This window comes from Aspergillus neoniger, assembly GCF_003184625.1.
Source record: "Aspergillus neoniger CBS 115656 unplaced genomic scaffold BO87scaffold_21, whole genome shotgun sequence".
NCBI classification, from domain to species: Eukaryota; Fungi; Ascomycota; class Eurotiomycetes; order Eurotiales; family Aspergillaceae; genus Aspergillus; species Aspergillus neoniger.
In genome coordinates, this window is record NW_020291149.1 from 257,602 (window position 1) to 276,895 (window position 19,294).

Sequence of the window (19,294 nt, forward strand, 5' to 3'; positions counted from 1 at the left end):
AACACTAGCCCTTGGTTGCCACTAGCAAGCCATCCATTGTCGATCATAGGACTCTCAGCGGAAGCAGATTGACTGAGCCACCATGAAGACCGCATCTGGAGATTGAAATTTGCTTGCCTTCCCGTGGTATTCAAGCCCATCATGATACAACTCAAATCTCCGCGGCCGCAGTCAAGCTGGGATTCCTGCACATGCTGCTTAAATTAAATTTCGCCTATCCCTCAATCAACATGAGCCTATCGCCGGCGCCCACAGCAACCCCATGCAAGGGGTGTCCCTCTAGGGGCTTCTTCTCTGATTGTCCGGCGCAACGCCTCTACTAACCAGAGAGCCTTGAAATCAGACCGGTGACGTCCTTTGAATGCCCTCCCAAGGCTCCTCCCGCATCCCTCCAACTGCATGTCTCATTCCTTTTGCTAATTAACGAGATCCAAGCACCCTGGGAGACGGACCACCCACGTTGTGCTGTCCCTGCAGGTGGCGCGCATTGAGAGTGCTAGCCAATGGCTGTGCACGCTATCTCCGCTCGCCTCTCTCTGGTATGCAAGGACGGTGGGTGTGGTCGCCCTTCACTCTTCGTCTATGTTCCAGAGTGTTAGATGACCCTCTCGAAGGGGGAGAGTACACATGCCCAGTGACTAGTTCCCCCGTCACCGCAAGGCAGTCAAGGGATACCTGGAAACCCATATTTTTATGTAGTATAAGGCCCTGCCGGCCGCTTTCCCGATCAGAATTGATGCTGCTCTTTTTCTCTTTCTTTGCACATTAGTCCCGAGTAACCATAGGAAATCGATTGTCGCCTGATTGCAATATACCATTTACCGTGCCAGCCATGTCCTCCACTGACTGCCAGTCAGCCAGGGTGTTCCTTAACCCAAATAGGAACTGTCATCAACATACCATGTCTGCGAACCAGGTCCCAGCGTTCGCACCCAGGAGAGTATCATCCTATAATTCATTAGCGGACGAAGCCATGATCCAAGGGAATGGGGTTGCTGCTCCGCGTTATGCGCCCAATGTTCAGCCCTGGAGGAGACAGCAACAGCCCCAGAGCTCCCTTTCTTTCGTTCCCTCGACTTCTCCCCGGATGGACCAAGCCGAATATACTACAGCTCCGCAGCCACGTCGACCGGTGGAGCGTCCGCCGGTGGTCATGTCACCCTTTCGCTCTGTGCGCAGGATGAAACAACCCTTTCAACTGCGCCTACCGTCTTCGCCGTCGCTGGAAAGCATCGCATCAGCTGCAAAGGAAGCCAGATCGTCGCGACAATTGTCTGGAGGCCAAACACTGCGAGCCTGGCGCTCGGACCAAAACATCAACGTCACCAGTATAGATTCCTTCGGCCTTCTCCCCAGTCCTCCTCTTTCCGATTCTCTGGGCTCGCAATCGTCCCCATCATCCGCCTACTTCTCGTCTAGATACGAATCCGAATCAGACTATGGCCCAGCTACACCAAAAGGTTGCGCCTGTGTGTCTGGAAAAGAAACATGTGATGATTGCGGTGCTCGAAAGCAGGAGGCTCGCCCAACAACCTCGGCGCACGACGAGACAACCAATATACATATGGCGCACTCCATATTGGTCAAGCAATGCCGGCCAGCTGATGCGTCGGTGATCGCAACGTCCCCCAATCCAGAATGCATGCCATCGCCCGTCCCCTCTGCAGATTCCGAGACATTTGTGAGGCGGAACTTTTCCGGGTCGTCAATGGGGTCCCAGAGAAGCAGGTCAGGAACCGTATCTAGTGAGGGAAGCTGGGTTCCTAGCAGTCTCTCTTACTGTGGTGAGTGGCTTCAAGGCGCACCTGTGGAAACGCCTGGCTCCCAGGGCGAGAGAACTCGAGAACAGAGTCGAAGGAAATGCCAGATTGTACAGAAGAGCCCACCACGGTTGAGGACATCACCATCTGATAAACACGAAGTAAGTGTTACTTGCTTACACTCAAACCATGTACTGACGACTTTCCAGATCTGCACCGTTGCGAGGAAAACAAAGCCCAAGTTAGTCGATATCTCCCGGCAGTCATCTCCAGCAATGAGCTATTCGCTTCCAACTCCGCCACAGCCCGTTCCATCTACCCCGGATCTCGGACAACAGGAGGTATCAGCTTTCAGTCCGGACACTCCAATGGAGATGTCTGACAGTGGATATATCACTCATCCCGAGTGTCCCTCGCCCGATGACCTCCGGAACGATAAGGATGACGACGATGACTACACTGATGCAGGCTCTATGAGTTCAGAGAGCGTCGGCGAGACCATTGTATGCAATAAACCGACGCCAGCTCCGCCTGAGCCGATGTCTCCGCCCAAGTTAGCGAGACCACCCAAATTTAGCACATCACCCCAGGTCCAAGCATCACCTGGGCGCTCCTCGACCATGTCGGAGAAGGAGGAGTTAGAAAAGTGGTGGGATCACGAATGGACTATTGATCAATTGGAACATTCAGTGAAGGACTTCCCACGAAATATGCTTCGCTTAACTTCACCCGTCATCATGTTCATCCGTCACAACAACGAACGGGCACTCCTGAAACCCTTCCGCGACATCTTCCCAAGCGTCGCGGAAAACCTATTAGGCGGCCTATGTGCCGCTTTGATCGCGCGGAACTATGTTGTATCCCTGGCATCGAACAACCGAAGGATCAACAACTTCTCGCATCCCTCCCCCGTGTCCCGGCTAGATACAGTGCCAGAGAAGGTAGCTACCTCGCCAGGGATGCAGTTTAGTCCAGCTACCTCGTCTCGTGTCAAAGAACGTGTCCTAGGGTCCCGGAGCATGGAGCTTCGCAAAGAGCTGGACCAGATAGTGGATAACCTACTCTTTGCTATATGCGGCAAAGCAGACGAGACGCTCAAGTCAGCCGTATTTGTCCTCGCTCAAGTGCTTGAAACTAAGAACTGAGCAGCCATTCTTTACTTCCCAACATCAGTCCCCTTGAGAGACTGTCAATCACTTTAGATATCTTTCCTATCTCTCCTTGTCTATTCTCTCCCACTATTTCCTTCTGTTCTTATATCCCAGTCCTGTCTCTGTGACCATATCTTTCCTTACTAAATTGGCTAGACCAGATTGCATAGAACCCTGCCTTTCGTTTCAGTGTATTCTATGAACTGTCCTTCACTTACATTTCCTTATCTGTCAAACTACATGCCTGGGGCCTGTTCCCTCTTGTATTTCCTAATGGCGATTGAAGTTTCATGTACTGCGTGCAGTTAGCTACTAGGGCTAATGTATAATAGCTAGTCGTTTTCCACCGAGATCTACATACAATGATATTCTCTTTACATTCCAGTCCATCTGTCAATGTCTCATATTAAGCAAATGCGGGTTTTCCAACCACGGCCGAAGGACAGATCACGTGTAGGCCTATATGTAATGGGGAAACTAGCAGGAATGATAGAATAAACCTTTCTTTCTACTTCTGCCTCCGCGCATTCCCTCAATTTCTCCACCCCCGCAATCTTCCCTTATTACCAAGAAGCCAGTGTTGATGGTGCTTGGCGCAATTGCTTACGGGAACCTCCCGGTCGGCCAAAGTCCTAATTGCAGCAGCCTGGCGCAGTAATCAGGAGGTTCCATCGATTCCTAAGGCCATCATCTGGTTCATATCTACGTTTTACAATGCGCATAGATTTAGTTTCAAGCTTCAGTCTTCGGAAGGTGCTGCAAAGTCGTCCTTATTATACCGGGTCTACCTTCCTCCCTATCCGCACCGAGCACTGCATTATACCACATTCCAGATTATACACAGCTTTTGGCAGTAGAATGACATCTGTGAAGGGCAACGGCACTTCCGATACAGTTAAGAATGCTATTGAGTACATGCCTATTGAGGATGTTGAGAAATTTGAGCGGTACCGGCCAGGCGGTTATCATCCAACAACTATAGGAGAATGGTTGAATGACCGGTATCGTATCGTGCATAAGCTTGGCTTTGGCGCATACTCAACCATTTGGATGGCAAGAGATCAGAAAACTGAAAAATATGTCGCCGTCAAAATCACCATCGCAGACTGCAATCCAACTAACTCCCAAGAAAGGAATATTCTCCATCGACTTGGTATTGCAGAGTTGAAAGCCAAGGCTCATCCCGGCAGCGCAATCATTCCATCTATAACAGATGAATTCACCATTTCTGGGCCTAATGGTGTACATCAATGTTTTGTCACATCAGTTGGAATGATGAATTTAGCTGAGGCCAAAGATGCCTCATCTTTCCGGCTGTTCCAGTTGCCTGTGGCTAGGGCTTTCTCTGCTCAAGTAGTCTTGGCAGTGGCATATCTTCATTCTCAGGGCATTGTCCATGCTGGTAAGTACACTTGCTATTCATCGTGATACCTACACTCATGTCATGTCAGATCTTCATCCCGGTAATATTCTGATCCTTCTTCCTGAGAGTATGGACTCGCTCTCACCAGAGCAATTCTACGAAAGGCATGGACAGCCTCACCATGAGCCAGTTACCTGTCTAGATCAGCGTCCACTTCCTGATGGTGTTCCCGCACAAGCTGTCGTGCCTGTTTGGCTCGGAAAAGCGAGCGAAGAAGTTTCGCTATCTGAAGCTCAGATAGTTGTCACTGACTTTGGGGAGTCTTTCATGCCAGCCACTACAGCGCGGCATCACTCCAACACGTCGGGTATGCTAGTACCCCCGGAGACGTACTTTGAACCGCAAAAGTCACTTTCTTTCTCTGCTGATATTTGGACGCTTGCGTGCACCATCTGGGAAATAATCGGTCAGCGTCCACTTCTCGAGGGCTTTAATCCGTCAGTCGACTGGGTAGTGAAAGAACATGTTGATACATTTGGCAAATTGCCACTGCCGTGGTGGCAGAAATGGGAATCGCGGTCAAAATGGTTTAATGAGGACGGAACAAGACATGGTATTACAAATTCAAGGCCCTGGGTGCAACGATTCACCCAATCAGTTCAGAAGCCGAGGGAAGAATTCAATATGCAACCGATGGGGGACGCCGAAAGGACTGCATTTCTTACTATGTTGAGAGATATGCTTGCCTTCGAACCGGAAAAGAGACCATCTGCGGGGCAGATCATGGAATATGAATGGCTGCAACAATGGGCTCTTCCGGATTTATCCAGGATGAAACAGAATATGCCATAATTTCAGCTATATCGTCTGTCTTGTTCAAACATCTAACCGCTTGATAATAATAACTGCAATTCTACTACACCTCACTACGAAACGTTGAACTGTAGTCTCGAGCCATTGACATAACAATATGATATAATACTAGCACTACCTAGCACTGCTGGTTCTTGAAAGGAATAAAAGAAAGTGTCTACTGCAACTAATGACTGGACTCCAGGACCATCTATATGTCATCACATCATCGACACCTCAGGCAGAAACGTTCGCTGAGTCATGAATCGGGCGGCATCGCAACCGAAGCTCCGATGGCTATCAGCGACTTTCCCGCGGAATCCAACTTGCATTTCAACTTCTCCAAAGCACCGCCGCCTGTCTCTTCTCCTCACCCCAAACACACACCATGGCAGCCGCATCAACAAACCGTCTACGGCTCCTCTACACCTCCACGAGGGCCTCCCTCCCTCAATCCACTCCCAGCATCCTCACAACCCGCACCTACGCCACAACCGACTCCTCCACCTCCGCCACCAGCACTCCCAAACCACGCCGCCGCACCGCATTCACAGACAAGCTCAACGCCGGCCCATCCTTCGGCGACTTCGTCTCCGGCAACAACGACAATGCACCCCTTCTCGATCCCTCCGAAGCGTACGCCCTCGAAACCGCCCTCGTCGGCCCCGCCGGCCGCAAAAAGCAAATGACCCGTCTCCCACCCTGGCTGAAAACCCCCATCCCAGACTCCAAGAACTACCAACGCCTCAAGAAAGACCTGCGCGGTCTGAACCTCCACACCGTCTGCGAGGAAGCCCGCTGTCCCAATATCTCCGACTGCTGGGGCGGCGGCGACAAAGCCGCCGCTACCGCTACCATCATGCTTATGGGCGATACCTGTACCCGCGGTTGCAGCTTCTGCAGTGTCAAGACGAGTCGGAGACCCGCTGCGCTGGATCCCCATGAGCCGGAGAACACGGCCGAGGCGATCTCTCGCTGGGGATTGGGTTATGTGGTGCTGACGAGTGTGGATCGCGATGATCTTGCAGATGGCGGTGCGCGCCATTTCGCTGAGACCGTGCGCAAGATTAAGTCCAAGGCGCCTAGCACCCTGGTTGAATGTCTGACTGGTGACTACCGCGGTGATCTGGATATGGTGGCGCTGGTGGCTAACTCGGGACTGGATGTGTATGCGCATAACATTGAGACTGTCGAGGCTCTTACCCCCCGTGTTCGTGATCGGAGAGCTACCTTCAAGCAGAGTATTGCTGTGTTGGGGGCGGCGAAGAAGGCCAATCCGGAGGTTATTACGAAGTCGTCGCTGATGTTGGGTCTTGGGGAAACCGAGGAACAGTTGGAGCATGCGCTGGCGCAGTTGCGTGCTGTTGATGTTGATGTCGTCACTTTCGGGCAGTATATGCGTCCGACGAAGAGGCATATGGCTGTGCATGAGTATGTTCATCCGAAGTGGTTCGAGCATTGGCAGCGTCGTGCTGAGGAGTTGGGATTCCTCTACTGTGCTTCTGGACCGTTGGTGCGCAGTTCTTACAAGGCTGGTGAGGCGTTCATTGAGAATGTCTTGAAGAAGAGGCGCGCTGGGGTTAGTGATGCTGTTACTGAGAAGAAGGTTGCTGCTGCTGTTGATGAGGCTACTCGTTGAGATTTAGCTTAACCTGTTCTCTTCGAGCTGTGTACGATTTCTTGTGTATGTCTTTCGGTTCATGGGCGCATGGTTGCATTAAATGGGGCTTATACTGTGGTTGTTTCAAGCTTCTGGTTTTAAAATTGGTCTACTTACACACACATTATCAACTACGACTAGCATCGCTAGAATTCATTAGGAATTGGGCCCGGGATGAGCGGGATGGGCTGGCTGTCTCAATCATCTACTACAGGGTCGTGGATAGAAAAATACTAATTCAACATGTATGGCATCCATTTCACGTAAAATAGAGATAGACGGGGATATTTGTCAACATCAGCATCAGCCATCATCATGATCTCGCAATTCGTTCGAATCAATTCAGAATTTGTCCAGTATGTAGCTAGCTCATCGTCATATAGTAGTCGTATGTATTTGTACCTGCCCGTGTTTGTTCCTTGCCTACTCCGACGCCCGCATGTAAACGCTCTCGTGCTCATCGTTCTAATGCATGAAACTATTTCCGCTTGGCTTCTCGAATTCGCATGATAAGGAAAAGCGGGTGAGGGAAGGGACGTGATGGTTTTGGTGTTTGGCTTGGTCTGTCTACACATGCCAAATCCAAAACCTGGGGGCCAAAGAGAGATAAAAAGAGATAGATGTGTGTGTAAAAAGATGGATAGGGAAATGATATGGGAATGAAACGGAAAGAAAGGAACCTATCCAATAGTGCGCGGGAGGACTCCAATAACGGTTTGGAGAAGTAGTAGTAGAGTACGCACCTGGCGACATGTCCGCATGCTTGTCGCCGAGCTGACTAGTGGAAGACGCACGTGTTCGTGTCTTTCTACTGATCCCTTGGTCACTGTAATAGATGCTCGGTAGCACATCTTCAACTACGCAATCAGCTCGGAAATGTCATCCTTGGTCAGGCCAAGGAGGTAGAGGATATCCACGAGGCTCTCGCCATTGAGACGAGTCGGTGCCTCGAGCTGCACCTTGCTCTTGGCCCGCCAGGCGACTCCCAGTCCCGCTGCGTGCAACATGAGCAGGTCATTGGCTCCGTCACCAACAGCGACAGTTTGGGAGATAGGGATGCCATGCTCCGCGGCAATCGAGTGAAGAATCGAGCGCTTCTGACTCGCATCGATGATGGGATATGTGGGGACTAGCTTGCCGGTCAAAGTTTGCGTCGTAGGATCGATCTCGAGCTGAACAGACAATTAGTACTTAAGCGAAATTGCAAAACATTTTCAATGGGTCGGATGTCGCATCACATACATGGTTGGCATGCGCGTAGTCAAGACCGAGCTGTTCGGCAAGCCACTCTGCAAGAGGCTGGAAGCCTCCACTCAAGACTGCCATTTTGCAGCCAAGGGTCTTCAAGGCCTTGCACAGCTCACGCGCACCTGGAGAAATGGTGATGACGGACTTCAGCTTCTCGAAGACGTCCGCAGGAACACCCTTCAGCAGACTGACCCGCTCCCGGAGAGATGCGGAAAAGTCCAACTCGCCGTTCATAGCACGAGCCGTAATTTCCTGCCATCAACATCAGTATATACAGCGCCTTGCCATCGTTATGCAAAGAAGGTACGAACCGAAACCTCCTTCTCCACGCCGATGTACTTGGCAATCTCATCGATCACCTCGTTCTGAATCAATGTACTGTCCATATCAAACACCACCAAGCGCTTGTGCCGACGGAAGACGCTCTCCCGCTGGAGGACGACCTCCACATTCCATTCACGCTCGAATCGCCATATGCTCTCATGTTTCCGCAGGTCCTCAAAGGTAAGGTAGTCCGGGTTGGGAGGAGGCGAGAAGGTGACTTCGACGACGCGAGGCTGGTCGTGACGATCCAAGCAGCGATGCGAAGTGTTGGTGCGCTGATACGGGGTCGGAAGGGTTTCGATGATTTGAAGGAAGTTGGTCAGGCAGAGCTGTGATACAAACGGGCCGTACAGATGATCAAGCGGCTCCGGCTCTGGGGCGGGAGGCTCCCGTGGGATCTTCTCGATATCGACCGTCGGGGCGGAACCTACGGGTACCATGGGTGATGGCAGAGTTTGGCCAGATCCGACATGAGGGGAGGAATCGGGGTGCAGATGGGGATGGATAGGATCAGCAGATTTGTAGTAGATCGTAGCGACCAGCTGCTGTGTTCCAGTAGGCAGTTCATTGGACTGTTGGTTGAAGATGCTGTGGATGATGCCACTGTCGGTGACCTTCTCGGGATCGGGGCTAATGGGATTAGCTTTGACGGACAGCGCAGCAAACGCTGACTCGGGAGAATTGCCAATCACGTTGCCGATGGTCTGAATGGGGGCAGAGGGTTTGTACTGCTGATGATCCTGGATGAAGGATGCGCTGGACAGGGTCTGTCGCAAGACCGGGCGCGTTGGACGGCCGTTGTTGGTGGGGTTGGGCGCTGCCATTGTGCCGGACTAGAGAGTTTTCGGCGCAAAAGAGGAGAGAGGAGAGTTGAGTGAGTGAGGGGTGGAAAGTGGGATTCGGAGGTAGACGGAGATTGATTGATAGCACAAGGGCGAGTATGCAAGCAGCGGACGATCCTCAGCAATCAACAGCGAATCCACCCGGTGGGAACAGAACCCTCGACACGCTGGAGCAGTCGGGAAGCAGAAGGGAGATACGAGAGCGTCTAGACAAGGTCAAAACGAGAGTCTGGCTTTGAACTCACGGCGAATTTCCCCTGCAGCTCCGATCGGCCGCACGTGGTGGGGGATCCCGTGCCCCTCGGTCACATGAGCCCGAGTCATGTGCCTTCACCGCCCGGCAGAACCAGGCCAACTTCTTCCCCACCCCAAGAAACATGAAAAGATGGAGATGACGATGATATCAATCTTTGGGGAAGGGGGGGATTCATGGAGCAGAGCAAGCACACTCCAACTGCCACCATCGGTTTAGCATGACAAATAAGGGTCTATTCTGACTAGTCGCCAAGACAATTACAATGACACTAAATCTTGTTATCTACAAGTGTCTGACTCAAATCAGCCGGGTTTGTTTTCTAAGCAATTCATCTCCTCCAGTCCGAGGCTAATCATCAACTAGATCTGCACCTCTCTGGGGCCAGAAAACAGACCGGAACAGGGATACCATGCCATCATCAAGATAAGATGAGCAACGGCTACACGGACTTGCCGACCGGATGAACTTTGATGCCCTTCGCCCATGTTCTTCACTGTTCCAACTTCACTGTGGACCATGCTGGATTTATCAGCAATGGCACCTGCGGCGGTTGTTTCAGTGGATGAGCTAGGCGTGTCCGGGTGCGCAGAGTCACCCAAAGCGCAAGTATTGCGTGATTTCCCCAGGACATGAGGAAATTAAATTTTTCAGCCCAGTCGCCCAATTGTGCAGGCGGTCACAGACAATGTCGTGATCGAGAAACGGCAGAATGAGCCGGCATGTATGAGGGACTGAGGGCAGGAAGAACGGGTGCCCCCGACCCGATGATGTCGTGATTGCCCCTGTCCTGTCTTTCTTTTATATCGGACTGGTCAGGTCGTCTCCATTGTGTTCTGTCTACATCATCTCTTGCCTCCCACTTCAGTTCCAGTCCTTCCGTCATCCCTCCAAGTCTGTCGAGCCATTATATATAGACCCGCTTGTATTTCATCTGCTCGTCCTTGGGATTGACTTGTCTACCATATACCCTGTCATTCGACTCCTCATTCACCATGCCTGCGAAGACATCTGAGAACTACCCCTCTGCCTATGAGGCTGCCGACACTGCCACCGACTCTGGCTATGTCAGTGGTGGCTCTAGTGATGACTACTCCCCAGAAATCGTCTTCACCAAGCCTCACTTGAACTTCCTCAACAGACAATTGCAGTTTCTTGAGCCTCAAGGTCAGCATGGGTTGCCCCTCTCACGCGTCTCCAGGCCAAGTTGACTAACACAAATGCAGACGTCCTGAGATGGTGTGTCACCTCTCTGCCTCACCTCTACCAGACCACCGCTTTCGGTCTCACTGGTCTTGTGACCCTGGACATGCTCTCTAAGCTGGACGTGCCCCGGCCCCAGATGGTTGATCTCATCTTCCTCGACACTCTCCACCACTTCAAAGAGACTCTGGATCTGGTCGACCGTGTCCGCCAGAAGTATCCTCTGGTCAACATCCACGTCTTCAAGCCTCAGGGTCTCGAGACCGAGGAAGAATTTGCTCAGAAGTACGGTGCCCGTCTCTGGGAGAAGGACGACCAGTTCTACGACTGGGTGGCCAAGGTTGAGCCTGCCCAGCGTGCCTACCGCGAACTCAATGTTCACGCTGTCCTTACTGGACGTCGTCGCAGCCAGGGTGGCAAGCGTGGTGACCTCGACGTCATCGAGGTTGACGAGGCTGGCCTGATCAAGATCAACCCTCTCGCCAACTGGACCTTCGAGCAGGTCAAGCAATACGTCCAAGAAAACGATGTTCCCTACAACGAGTTGCTCGACCGTGGTTACAAGAGCATTGGTGACTACCACTCCACCCAGCCAGTCAAGGAGAACGAAGATGAGCGGTCTGGTCGCTGGAAGGGCCAGGAGAAGACCGAGTGCGGTATCCACAACCCTCGCTCCAAGTATGCTCAGTTCCTTATGGAGATGGAGCGTAAGCGTCAAGAGGAGGCCCTATCGCAGGCTCTTCAGACGTCCTTGACGACGTCTGCTCAGTAAAGGCCGCTTGTCTTCTTTCTCACCTTGCATCTATAATGGCGTTCTATGACCTGGGAGTTTTATCTGGAGTGGAGTTACATAGCCTTGTTGATTTTCTTGTTTCAAAAAGAGACCCCATGGTATGGGAAAAGGAGGATTATGTTTTATGACATCTGGGAATTCAAAGGCCGCTCGTCAATCCTACTCCGATCGGAGATACTGTACATACAGGGTTGGCGGAGATTGGCAGTGATTTGCAAAAGACGGCTTACAAGCCAAGTACATTAATGACTTGCATGATACAAATGATTAGACTATCTTATTCTACTTTTCTTATTTTTCCCACATTAAGTTTGAATTGGACCCTATCTGTAGGTTTGCGGAGTGTAGGACTGTGGGGTGGGGTGTTCGAACTTCAACCCTATCCGATATCGCACCCGACCCAACCGAATAGGAAGTGAATTCGCTACTATGAATCCGTTGAAAGATTTAAAGTTTGCTGATTCGGATCGTCCGGAACTGCCTATTGATCTTCTGTATATACTGATTGAATTCCTTCAATTCTCAACAAATACTCAGCAGATGACCAAGACCCTGCCAAGACCATAGATACTACGTTGAGCGCCTCCGGATATAGTGCAGTGGGCTAGATTACCCCAGCCTGCCGTTGAGAATTGCTTGTTATGCTTATAGACCAACAGCAACAGAGCTTTTTGAAAATATTACCTAACATGAATTAAAATAGTATGATTTAGAAGATTTAGTAAATTGGTAAATAGCCCGCTGGGCTTCGGGCGCATGTCGAAATCCTTCCGCGAAAAATGGTAAATGTAATTCCCACACATACCTACACATTCCTACACATTCCATTGTGCCTCTCTTACTCATCCTAAACATAAATCATTACTTCAATGGAGAAGGAATTTCACAATATACTTGGGCAATTAGCGATATCATGAGTGTCAAGCCATTCACTCACTCGCACTCCCCACCTCCCAGGGAGGAATTTTCCACATCACTAATACTTCTGGAACATGAACAAATTTGCTTTTGATTCATAGTCCCAGAATCCTGGCATATGAAGAGATTTTAAGTTTTCTGTTGTGTTTCATTTCAATCTTGGATTCAGACAGGGCAACGATCTTATCTTATCAATCTAATCAGTTCAACCTTATCAGCGGCAGGAGAATGGGATTGTTGCTTCTCGTGCGAGAGATTCTAGGTTGATTGTTCTGCCCCATTTTCTTTTATGTAAGAGTATGGGGTTGGTGTTTACGTTCTAGATTCCAATATGCTTAAGAATTTCTTGGAAGGGCGGCTTATGTGCCACTGTTTCCCCAGGGATCGTGCACTTTCTCGCTTACTTTCTCGCTTGGATTGTTGGACAGTTGGGAGCGATGGTTGTTTAAAAAGGACTAGCAGCAGGATCGCAGACACTCGAAACCGTAAAAGACTACTTGCTTGGTTTGGGCCATAGATTTACTATTTTGCCTGCTTATAGACCCTGAATCGAAGTCAGTTAAGGCTCTCAGCCTTATGGTTCATGCATGACAGATGTTGTGGCCCGACGATGCGGTGTAGGGCTATACTAGTTGATTGCATCATTTACTTCCAATTATCGTCATTCTTGGCTACACCACAAGAAAGGATTGCATACGTCTGCAACCCCTCCCGCTCTTTAAGAGAAGCCACATCCCGCGCTCCCGGACCCTGAGACCCTGGACTAAAATACGATCACGCCGTGAATAGTTCCACAGCGGACCGACGCAAGTCAGATGAGTTCGTGATGTACTATGTGTGCGCGGAGTGGCTGTTCAGTGTTACCGCCTGGATGATGTCGGCAGACTCAACACTAGCACTAGGTGTTTGTCAAGCGTTCCCCGGGCTACTGCTTATTCGAGATGAGTGACACAGGTCTTTTACTAGGCGAATTGACACTACTAGGAAAACCTTGACTGACATCTCCGCGGGTACTGCGGCTGACTGAGAAATCAATATCAGGTTTTGATCTTCCGGTTTTATTCTTCTCGTTGTCATGGTGTCCCAGCAGCAGGTCGCTGCTTAGGGCAAGCGGGTCACCTGAGCGACAGGGCGGAACCGGTGCCAAGGAGGGACTAGGCCTCGGCTGGCGTAGTCAATCACGCAAGCCGAGCTGGAGATGTCGTGATCCCATCACGTGATTTTTGCGGCGGCGGTTTTTTTTGAAACGCGGCGGACGACCAAGGAAATCGTGTTTGACTGGTATGTTTCAAAACCGTTTTGCCGGCTGGCCTGACATCTACAATAACGATCGGAGGAAACCTTTTATCTGAGAAATGTCCACGCATGCGATTGACATCTCGCATACGCTGGTGCTTTACTTAAACGGCAACTATTCTGTTGCCCCCCCTGAAAATCATGACTTGTTCTGGGCTCCGTAGACCCAGCGGGGGAAATTATGTGGCTTTCAACATGAGGTTGATGACGACGATGGGGGGGGGCAGCGATTATCCCCCGTGGTTACGAGGGCCGCCCCGTATCTCCGAGGAGAGCCCATCCGCCATCGGAAGTACAAACGTAGTTCAAGTTCAAGTATAGAATAGAGGCGTCGGCTTAAGCGCCCGCCCTTCTAGAAGGCCCTAAAAATAGTGAACTTATGAGGATAGCATGCTGGAGACAAGCGATGGCGCCACCGCGCTGGGGATGAGCAATTGCGAATGCGACTTGTGTGCAGCCTCATCGGGGGGAAGGAAAAGAAGGACAGACAGACGTACGACACAAAGGCATACGTAGACACTCTTCGTACCAAGAGTCCGACAGCTCCACCACCTTTCGACGAGACCGCAGGACAGATCCCGATGGTTGATTTGGCTGGAACGGAGAACTTGACGGTCGTTGGAGAAAGCATATTGGTCATCGCTGGAGTCCCTCAATCTCCTGAATTGCTCGAATTGGATCATTGCCTTGGTTGCTCCGCTGTTCCCCTCTTGACCCCTTCCTGAACTTTTTTCCCTTTTCCACTCTTCATAAACTCCATTCTTCTTCCTTCTACCCCCCTCCACTCTTCTCTTTCTTCTTTATAATCCTCTGGAACCCTCCAGACCCTTTCCTTTCCTTCCTTTCTTTTCTCATCACATCTTTGCTTGAGTGGAAATCCATCCCTCATCATCCTTTCACAATGGCCAACTCTCCCCACGGTGGTGTCCTCAAGGACCTTCTCGCCCGCGATGCTCCCCGCCACGACCAGCTGGCTGCTGAGGCGGAGACTCTCCCTGCCCTCACTCTCACTGAGCGCCAGCTCTGCGATCTGGAGCTCATCATGAACGGTGGTTTCAGTCCTCTGGAGGGTATGTTGCCAATCATCCATCCCACTTTCTCCGTCCTGGTTGCCCGCGACTACCCGTCCGCTTGCAACCGTCGCGGGGTGAGATCGTCAGTCTTGGCTAACTCCGGGCGCAGGCTTCATGAACCAGAAGGACTTCGACGGGTATGCTACGATCCCTCAAACTCCATCAATTTACGCCAGTAGTCCTCGAAGCGACACTAGATTTGCAGAACGAGGACCTGTTCAACAGGCGAAAGTATTGGGGGACAATTAGCTGACATCGGTTTTCGTTCAGTGTTTGCGAGAACTGCCGTCTTGCCGATGGCAACGTTTTCTCCATGCCCATCACCCTCGACGCCTCCCAGAAGACCATCGACGAGCTTAAGCTCCAGGCCGGCTCTCGTCTCACCCTGCGCGATTTCCGTGACGACCGCAACCTGGCCATCCTGACCATCGACGACATCTACCGCGCTGACAAGTGAGTGGAGCCCCTCTTTCCTCTTTGCCTTGTGAATTTTTCCGTACGAATGGGAATCGCGGGACCTTGGCGATCGCTATATCTCTGACTTGAACGGGGCGTTCGTGAAACGAGAGTTTGGCATCGCCGGCCTTGGTTTCCCACGGGCGGAGTTCACTAGCCGTCGGGGATTTTACATATAGTGGGTCTCGATGACGCGGATGGGCTAACGATGTGCTTTTCACCCCTAATTTAGGCAAAAGGAAGCCAAGCTGGTCTTTGGCGGAGACCCGGAACACCCTGCCATTAAGTACCTGAACAACACTGTCCAGGAGTTCTATATTGGTGGAAAGATCGAGGCTGTCAACAAGCTCAACCACTACGACTATGTCGCTCTTCGCTGTATGTCATTGCCTGTGCGCGATCCTTGCGATCGCATCCTGATTCATGTACTGACCGCGCGGGCCTCCTAATTTAGACACTCCCGCGGAATTGCGTGTCCATTTCGACAAGCTCGGCTGGTCCCGAGTTGTCGCTTTCCAGACTAGGTACGTGTGGCCGAGACCAGTTATAGTGCATCCCTTACGCTGCGCGCGCGACCTTACGACTAACGGTTCCTCAGAAACCCCATGCACAGAGCTCACCGTGAGCTGACCGTCCGTGCCGCTCGCGCCCGTCAGGCCAATGTCCTGATCCACCCCGTCGTTGGTCTCACCAAGCCCGGTGACATTGACCACTTCACCCGTGTCCGTGCCTACCAGGCCCTCCTGCCCCGCTACCCCAACGGAATGGCTGTCCTGGGTCTCCTGGGTCTGGCTATGCGTATGGGTGGTCCTCGTGAGGCCATCTGGCACGCTATCATCCGTAAGAACCACGGTGCCACTCACTTCATCGTTGGTCGTGACCACGCCGGTCCCGGTAAGAACTCCAAGGGTGAGGAGTTCTACGGTCCTTACGATGCTCAGCACGCCGTCGAGAAGTACAAGGACGAGCTTGGCATTGAGGTCGTCGAGTTCCAGCAGGTCACCTACCTGCCCGACACCGACGAGTACCGCCCCAAGGACGAGGTCCCCGCTGGTGTCAAGACCCTCGACATCTCCGGTACCGAGCTCCGCAAGCGCCTCCGCACCGGTGCTCACATCCCCGAGTGGTTCTCCTACCCCGAGGTTGTCAAGATCTTGCGTGAATCCAACCCCCCTCGTGCTTCCCAGGGTTTCACCATCTTCCTTACCGGTTACATGAACTCCGGCAAGGACGCCATCGCTCGTGCCCTGCAGGTCACCCTGAACCAGCAGGGTGGACGCTCTGTTACTCTGTTGCTTGGTGACACCGTCCGCCACGAGCTCTCCTCCGAGCTGGGCTTCAGCCGTGAGGACCGCCACACCAACATCCAGCGCATTGCCTTCGTCGCCGGTGAACTCACCCGTGCCGGTGCTGCCGTCATCGCTGCCCCCATTGCTCCCTACGAGGAGTCCCGCAAGGCTGCCCGTGAGGCCGTCGCTGGCTCCGGTGGCAACTTCTTCCTCGTCCACGTTGCTACTCCCTTGGAGCACTGCGAGAAGACCGACAAGCGTGGCATCTACGCCAAGGCCCGCCGTGGCGAGATTAAGGGCTTCACTGGTGTTGATGATCCTTATGAGGCTCCTGCTAACGCCGATCTCACTGTCGATGTCTCCAAGCAGAGCGTCCGCAGCATTGTCCACGAGATCATCCTCATGCTGGAGAGCGAGGGCTACTTTGACCGCAACTAGATTAGCGTAGGCGCTTGGGAAAATATTGGATTTTATTTTGCGTGATACAGGTCGGATTTCGGAACCCTGGGAGGTTTTAGAGGATCTATTGCTCTATAGAGAGATTTGGAAATAATATTTGATTCCCCAATACAACTTCGGAGATTGTATATCAAGACAACTCTTTCTTTCGTGAAGTCTTCGTAGTGTGCCTGTGTCTGTTTCCTTAGGCTTAATTTCCTGGTAATACTGTCAACTGGTGGGTTCAGACGGGCTACGACGGGCCAATCTGCAAACCACGCAAACACGCACCTGCACCTGACTTGGGTTATTCTTCCGCCGACGACATCGTGACCCGTTCTAGCACCAGCAGCTCTGCGACAAGCATCACAGAATGCTAACCCATCGCGTTCCAATGCCTCGAATACCGGGGTCTGGTCGCTTGCTGCGACCTCCCATTCTACGCAGCGCCCGCTATCCCTCCCGTCCCTTCACGCAACAATCTCGTCGACAAGTCATCTCCCCACCTTTGGGTCGGCCGCAGCTACCATTCCTCACATCCCCGGCAGGCAGTCGACCTCTTCCGCCCTTATCCTTGCATCTCCGACAACATTTTGCGCGGCTGGTATCGACTGAGAGCCGTGACTACTATAGGCGACGCATCTCCAATGGACTTAAAATCGGCCTTTCGTTCTACGCCATGCTTGTGTTGTTCCAGGTGATCAAGTTGGGCGTATACCAGGAGGACATCGAACACAAATGGCCAACACCGCCGGAATGGTCTTGGAAGAGTCGGTGGTGCTTGCGCTCGGCACAGGCGCTGCAGCATCCCGAGCAGATCGGCAAGCTCATGACCAATTGGCCCATGGTTGCGGGATACCTAAAAGATCTGCTGGAGCGACTGGAGGATCCGGAAGGCGAAGGAAAGGGCATCATGGAGCAAGAAGATGGAGGATTTCTGGTCGAAGGTGTTGGAAAAATGGGATATGATGTTTCTGCGAAGAGTGAGCCGTGGAGACGGGGCTACTTCCAGGCTCTGATGGGAGCTGCAAAGGCCGCGGAGAGTCTGGAGGGCTGGTTGACCGATCGCAAACAGCGTATCTCTGCTCCTGCGGAGTATGTTGTTGGCCCCTCGAACCCTCGTCCAAGACCCATGCCCGCTGGACAGCAAGCTCCTCTGGAGGAGAACTGCGAGGCTGCTTCTCCTAGTCCGGAGAGCTTCTACATGAAGATCCTGACGACGCGGGGCTTCGACACGAGACAAAAGGTGGAGGCAGCGCTTTCGTATGCGGACTGGCTCGATTACAAGGGATTGAAGAGTACTTCGCGCGATATGTACAGCTGGGCTATGGATATCGCGGCGGCCGGATCGTCCGTGGATGCCACCAAAGTCGTAGATGTGAAGACAGGCGTCTTGAAAAACGACGGCAAGTTGTTGCCATCTGAGAACATCATCCGTGTGTCCACGGCCCTCGCCGTTCACCACGCCAAACAGGGCGACCTGCCTAATGCGCTGTCCATCTTCACCTCCGTGCTGAAGGCCCGTCGGTCCCTTCCCGCAGCTTCATCCGACTCGGCTCTCCCGTTCTTCCCCTCTCGCGCACCCTCGGGCAATGACCCCTTCCGCGCCCTATTCAACTCTCTCAAAACCGTCCTCATCCCCGTGGAGTACCCGCCCCCTCTACCGTCAGGCGACGAACCTCCTCAACGAACCCCCACTTCCGTCTGCGACGAAGCCGGCCTCATGACCTACATCGGTGAGATCATCTACGCCTCCTCCTCCAAGGAAGGTGGTCTAGCATGGACCCGCGACGCTGTGGACTTGGCCGAGGCTACTATCTTCGAGCTCGGCACTTCCGAGGAACTCCGCGAGCCTCGCGACCGCTGCGCAGACTGTCTGCGCGTCGGTATCGGAAACTGGAAGACCATGGTCTCCCAGTTGATCAAGCAAGCCGAAAAGGATGAGCAAGAGGCCATCGAGAAGGCCAAGAAGGCTTGGTATGGAGGCCAGAAGCAGATCGAGGCCAAGACTCTCGAGAGGAAGAGATGGGAAGCCGAACGCTTGATCCTCGATGACCGGACGAGAAGACTCCGCGACTTTGTGGACGACGATACGGCCTTGAAGGGAATTGCGCCCAATAGCTCGCTTTTCACTTAGGCGTAGTGTCTGGTAAATCTTCCTGGTTTGTCTGGTGTCATTTTGTCAAAAATCAATGCATGGAATCGAGGAGTTGAGGCGAGGACATCTATCATCTATCTATCTATCTTCTATCATGAATAAGCGCTATGGGTTGTTAGGGATAGGGTAATTTCTCTTCTCTGTGTAAGATTACAAGTTACTTTAAAATGTACTTTGAAATACCAAAACCTAGTTATCTTACTCTCAATCCTGTACA

General features: G+C 52.2%; 7 protein-coding genes across 7 annotated transcripts; 6 read left to right on the forward strand and 1 right to left on the reverse strand.

The window, feature by feature from the left end:
* Positions 1-832: 832 nt before the first annotated feature.
* On the forward strand, positions 833-3,230 carry BO87DRAFT_361430 (uncharacterized protein; the record flags this gene model as incomplete). The annotated part of the gene is made up of 2 exons (XM_025621588.1): positions 833-1,921; positions 1,970-3,230. The coding sequence occupies 2 exons, from the start codon at positions 833-835 to the stop codon at positions 2,903-2,905; spliced, it is 2,025 nt and encodes a 674-aa protein (XP_025478514.1). The 3' UTR covers positions 2,906-3,230.
* Positions 3,231-3,769: 539 nt separating this feature from the next.
* On the forward strand, positions 3,770-5,126 carry BO87DRAFT_407679 (kinase-like protein; the record flags this gene model as incomplete). The annotated part of the gene is made up of 2 exons (XM_025626097.1): positions 3,770-4,313; positions 4,363-5,126. 2 exons carry the CDS (start codon positions 3,770-3,772, stop codon positions 5,124-5,126), a joined length of 1,308 nt encoding a protein of 435 aa, XP_025478515.1.
* A 343-nt stretch (positions 5,127-5,469) lies between these two features.
* BO87DRAFT_377649 (lipoate synthase) lies at positions 5,470-7,034 on the forward strand. The gene has a single exon (XM_025623602.1). The coding sequence runs from the start codon at positions 5,515-5,517 to the stop codon at positions 6,763-6,765; it is 1,251 nt and encodes a 416-aa protein (XP_025478516.1). The 5' UTR covers positions 5,470-5,514; the 3' UTR covers positions 6,766-7,034.
* Positions 7,035-7,643: 609 nt separating this feature from the next.
* BO87DRAFT_427141 (phosphoserine phosphatase SerB) lies at positions 7,644-9,182 on the reverse strand (the record flags this gene model as incomplete). The annotated part of the gene is made up of 3 exons (XM_025627392.1): positions 7,644-7,958; positions 8,029-8,286; positions 8,346-9,182. The coding sequence occupies 3 exons, from the start codon at positions 9,180-9,182 to the stop codon at positions 7,644-7,646; spliced, it is 1,410 nt and encodes a 469-aa protein (XP_025478517.1).
* Positions 9,183-10,448: 1,266 nt separating this feature from the next.
* Positions 10,449-11,428, forward strand: met16 (phosphoadenylyl-sulfate reductase (thioredoxin); the record flags this gene model as incomplete). The annotated part of the gene is made up of 2 exons (XM_025619534.1): positions 10,449-10,620; positions 10,680-11,428. 2 exons carry the CDS (start codon positions 10,449-10,451, stop codon positions 11,426-11,428), a joined length of 921 nt encoding a protein of 306 aa, XP_025478518.1.
* Positions 11,429-14,164: 2,736 nt separating this feature from the next.
* sC (sulfate adenylyltransferase) lies at positions 14,165-17,074 on the forward strand. The gene is made up of 6 exons (XM_025623603.1): positions 14,165-14,733; positions 14,846-14,873; positions 15,007-15,189; positions 15,425-15,570; positions 15,647-15,716; positions 15,791-17,074. The coding sequence occupies exons 1-6, from the start codon at positions 14,565-14,567 to the stop codon at positions 16,917-16,919; spliced, it is 1,725 nt and encodes a 574-aa protein (XP_025478519.1). The 5' UTR covers positions 14,165-14,564; the 3' UTR covers positions 16,920-17,074.
* Positions 17,075-17,265: 191 nt separating this feature from the next.
* Positions 17,266-19,258, forward strand: BO87DRAFT_337149 (uncharacterized protein). Its single transcript, XM_025620550.1, has one exon. It carries the CDS (start codon positions 17,293-17,295, stop codon positions 19,054-19,056), a length of 1,764 nt encoding a protein of 587 aa, XP_025478520.1. The 5' UTR covers positions 17,266-17,292; the 3' UTR covers positions 19,057-19,258.
* The last annotated feature ends 36 nt before the right edge of the window (positions 19,259-19,294 follow it).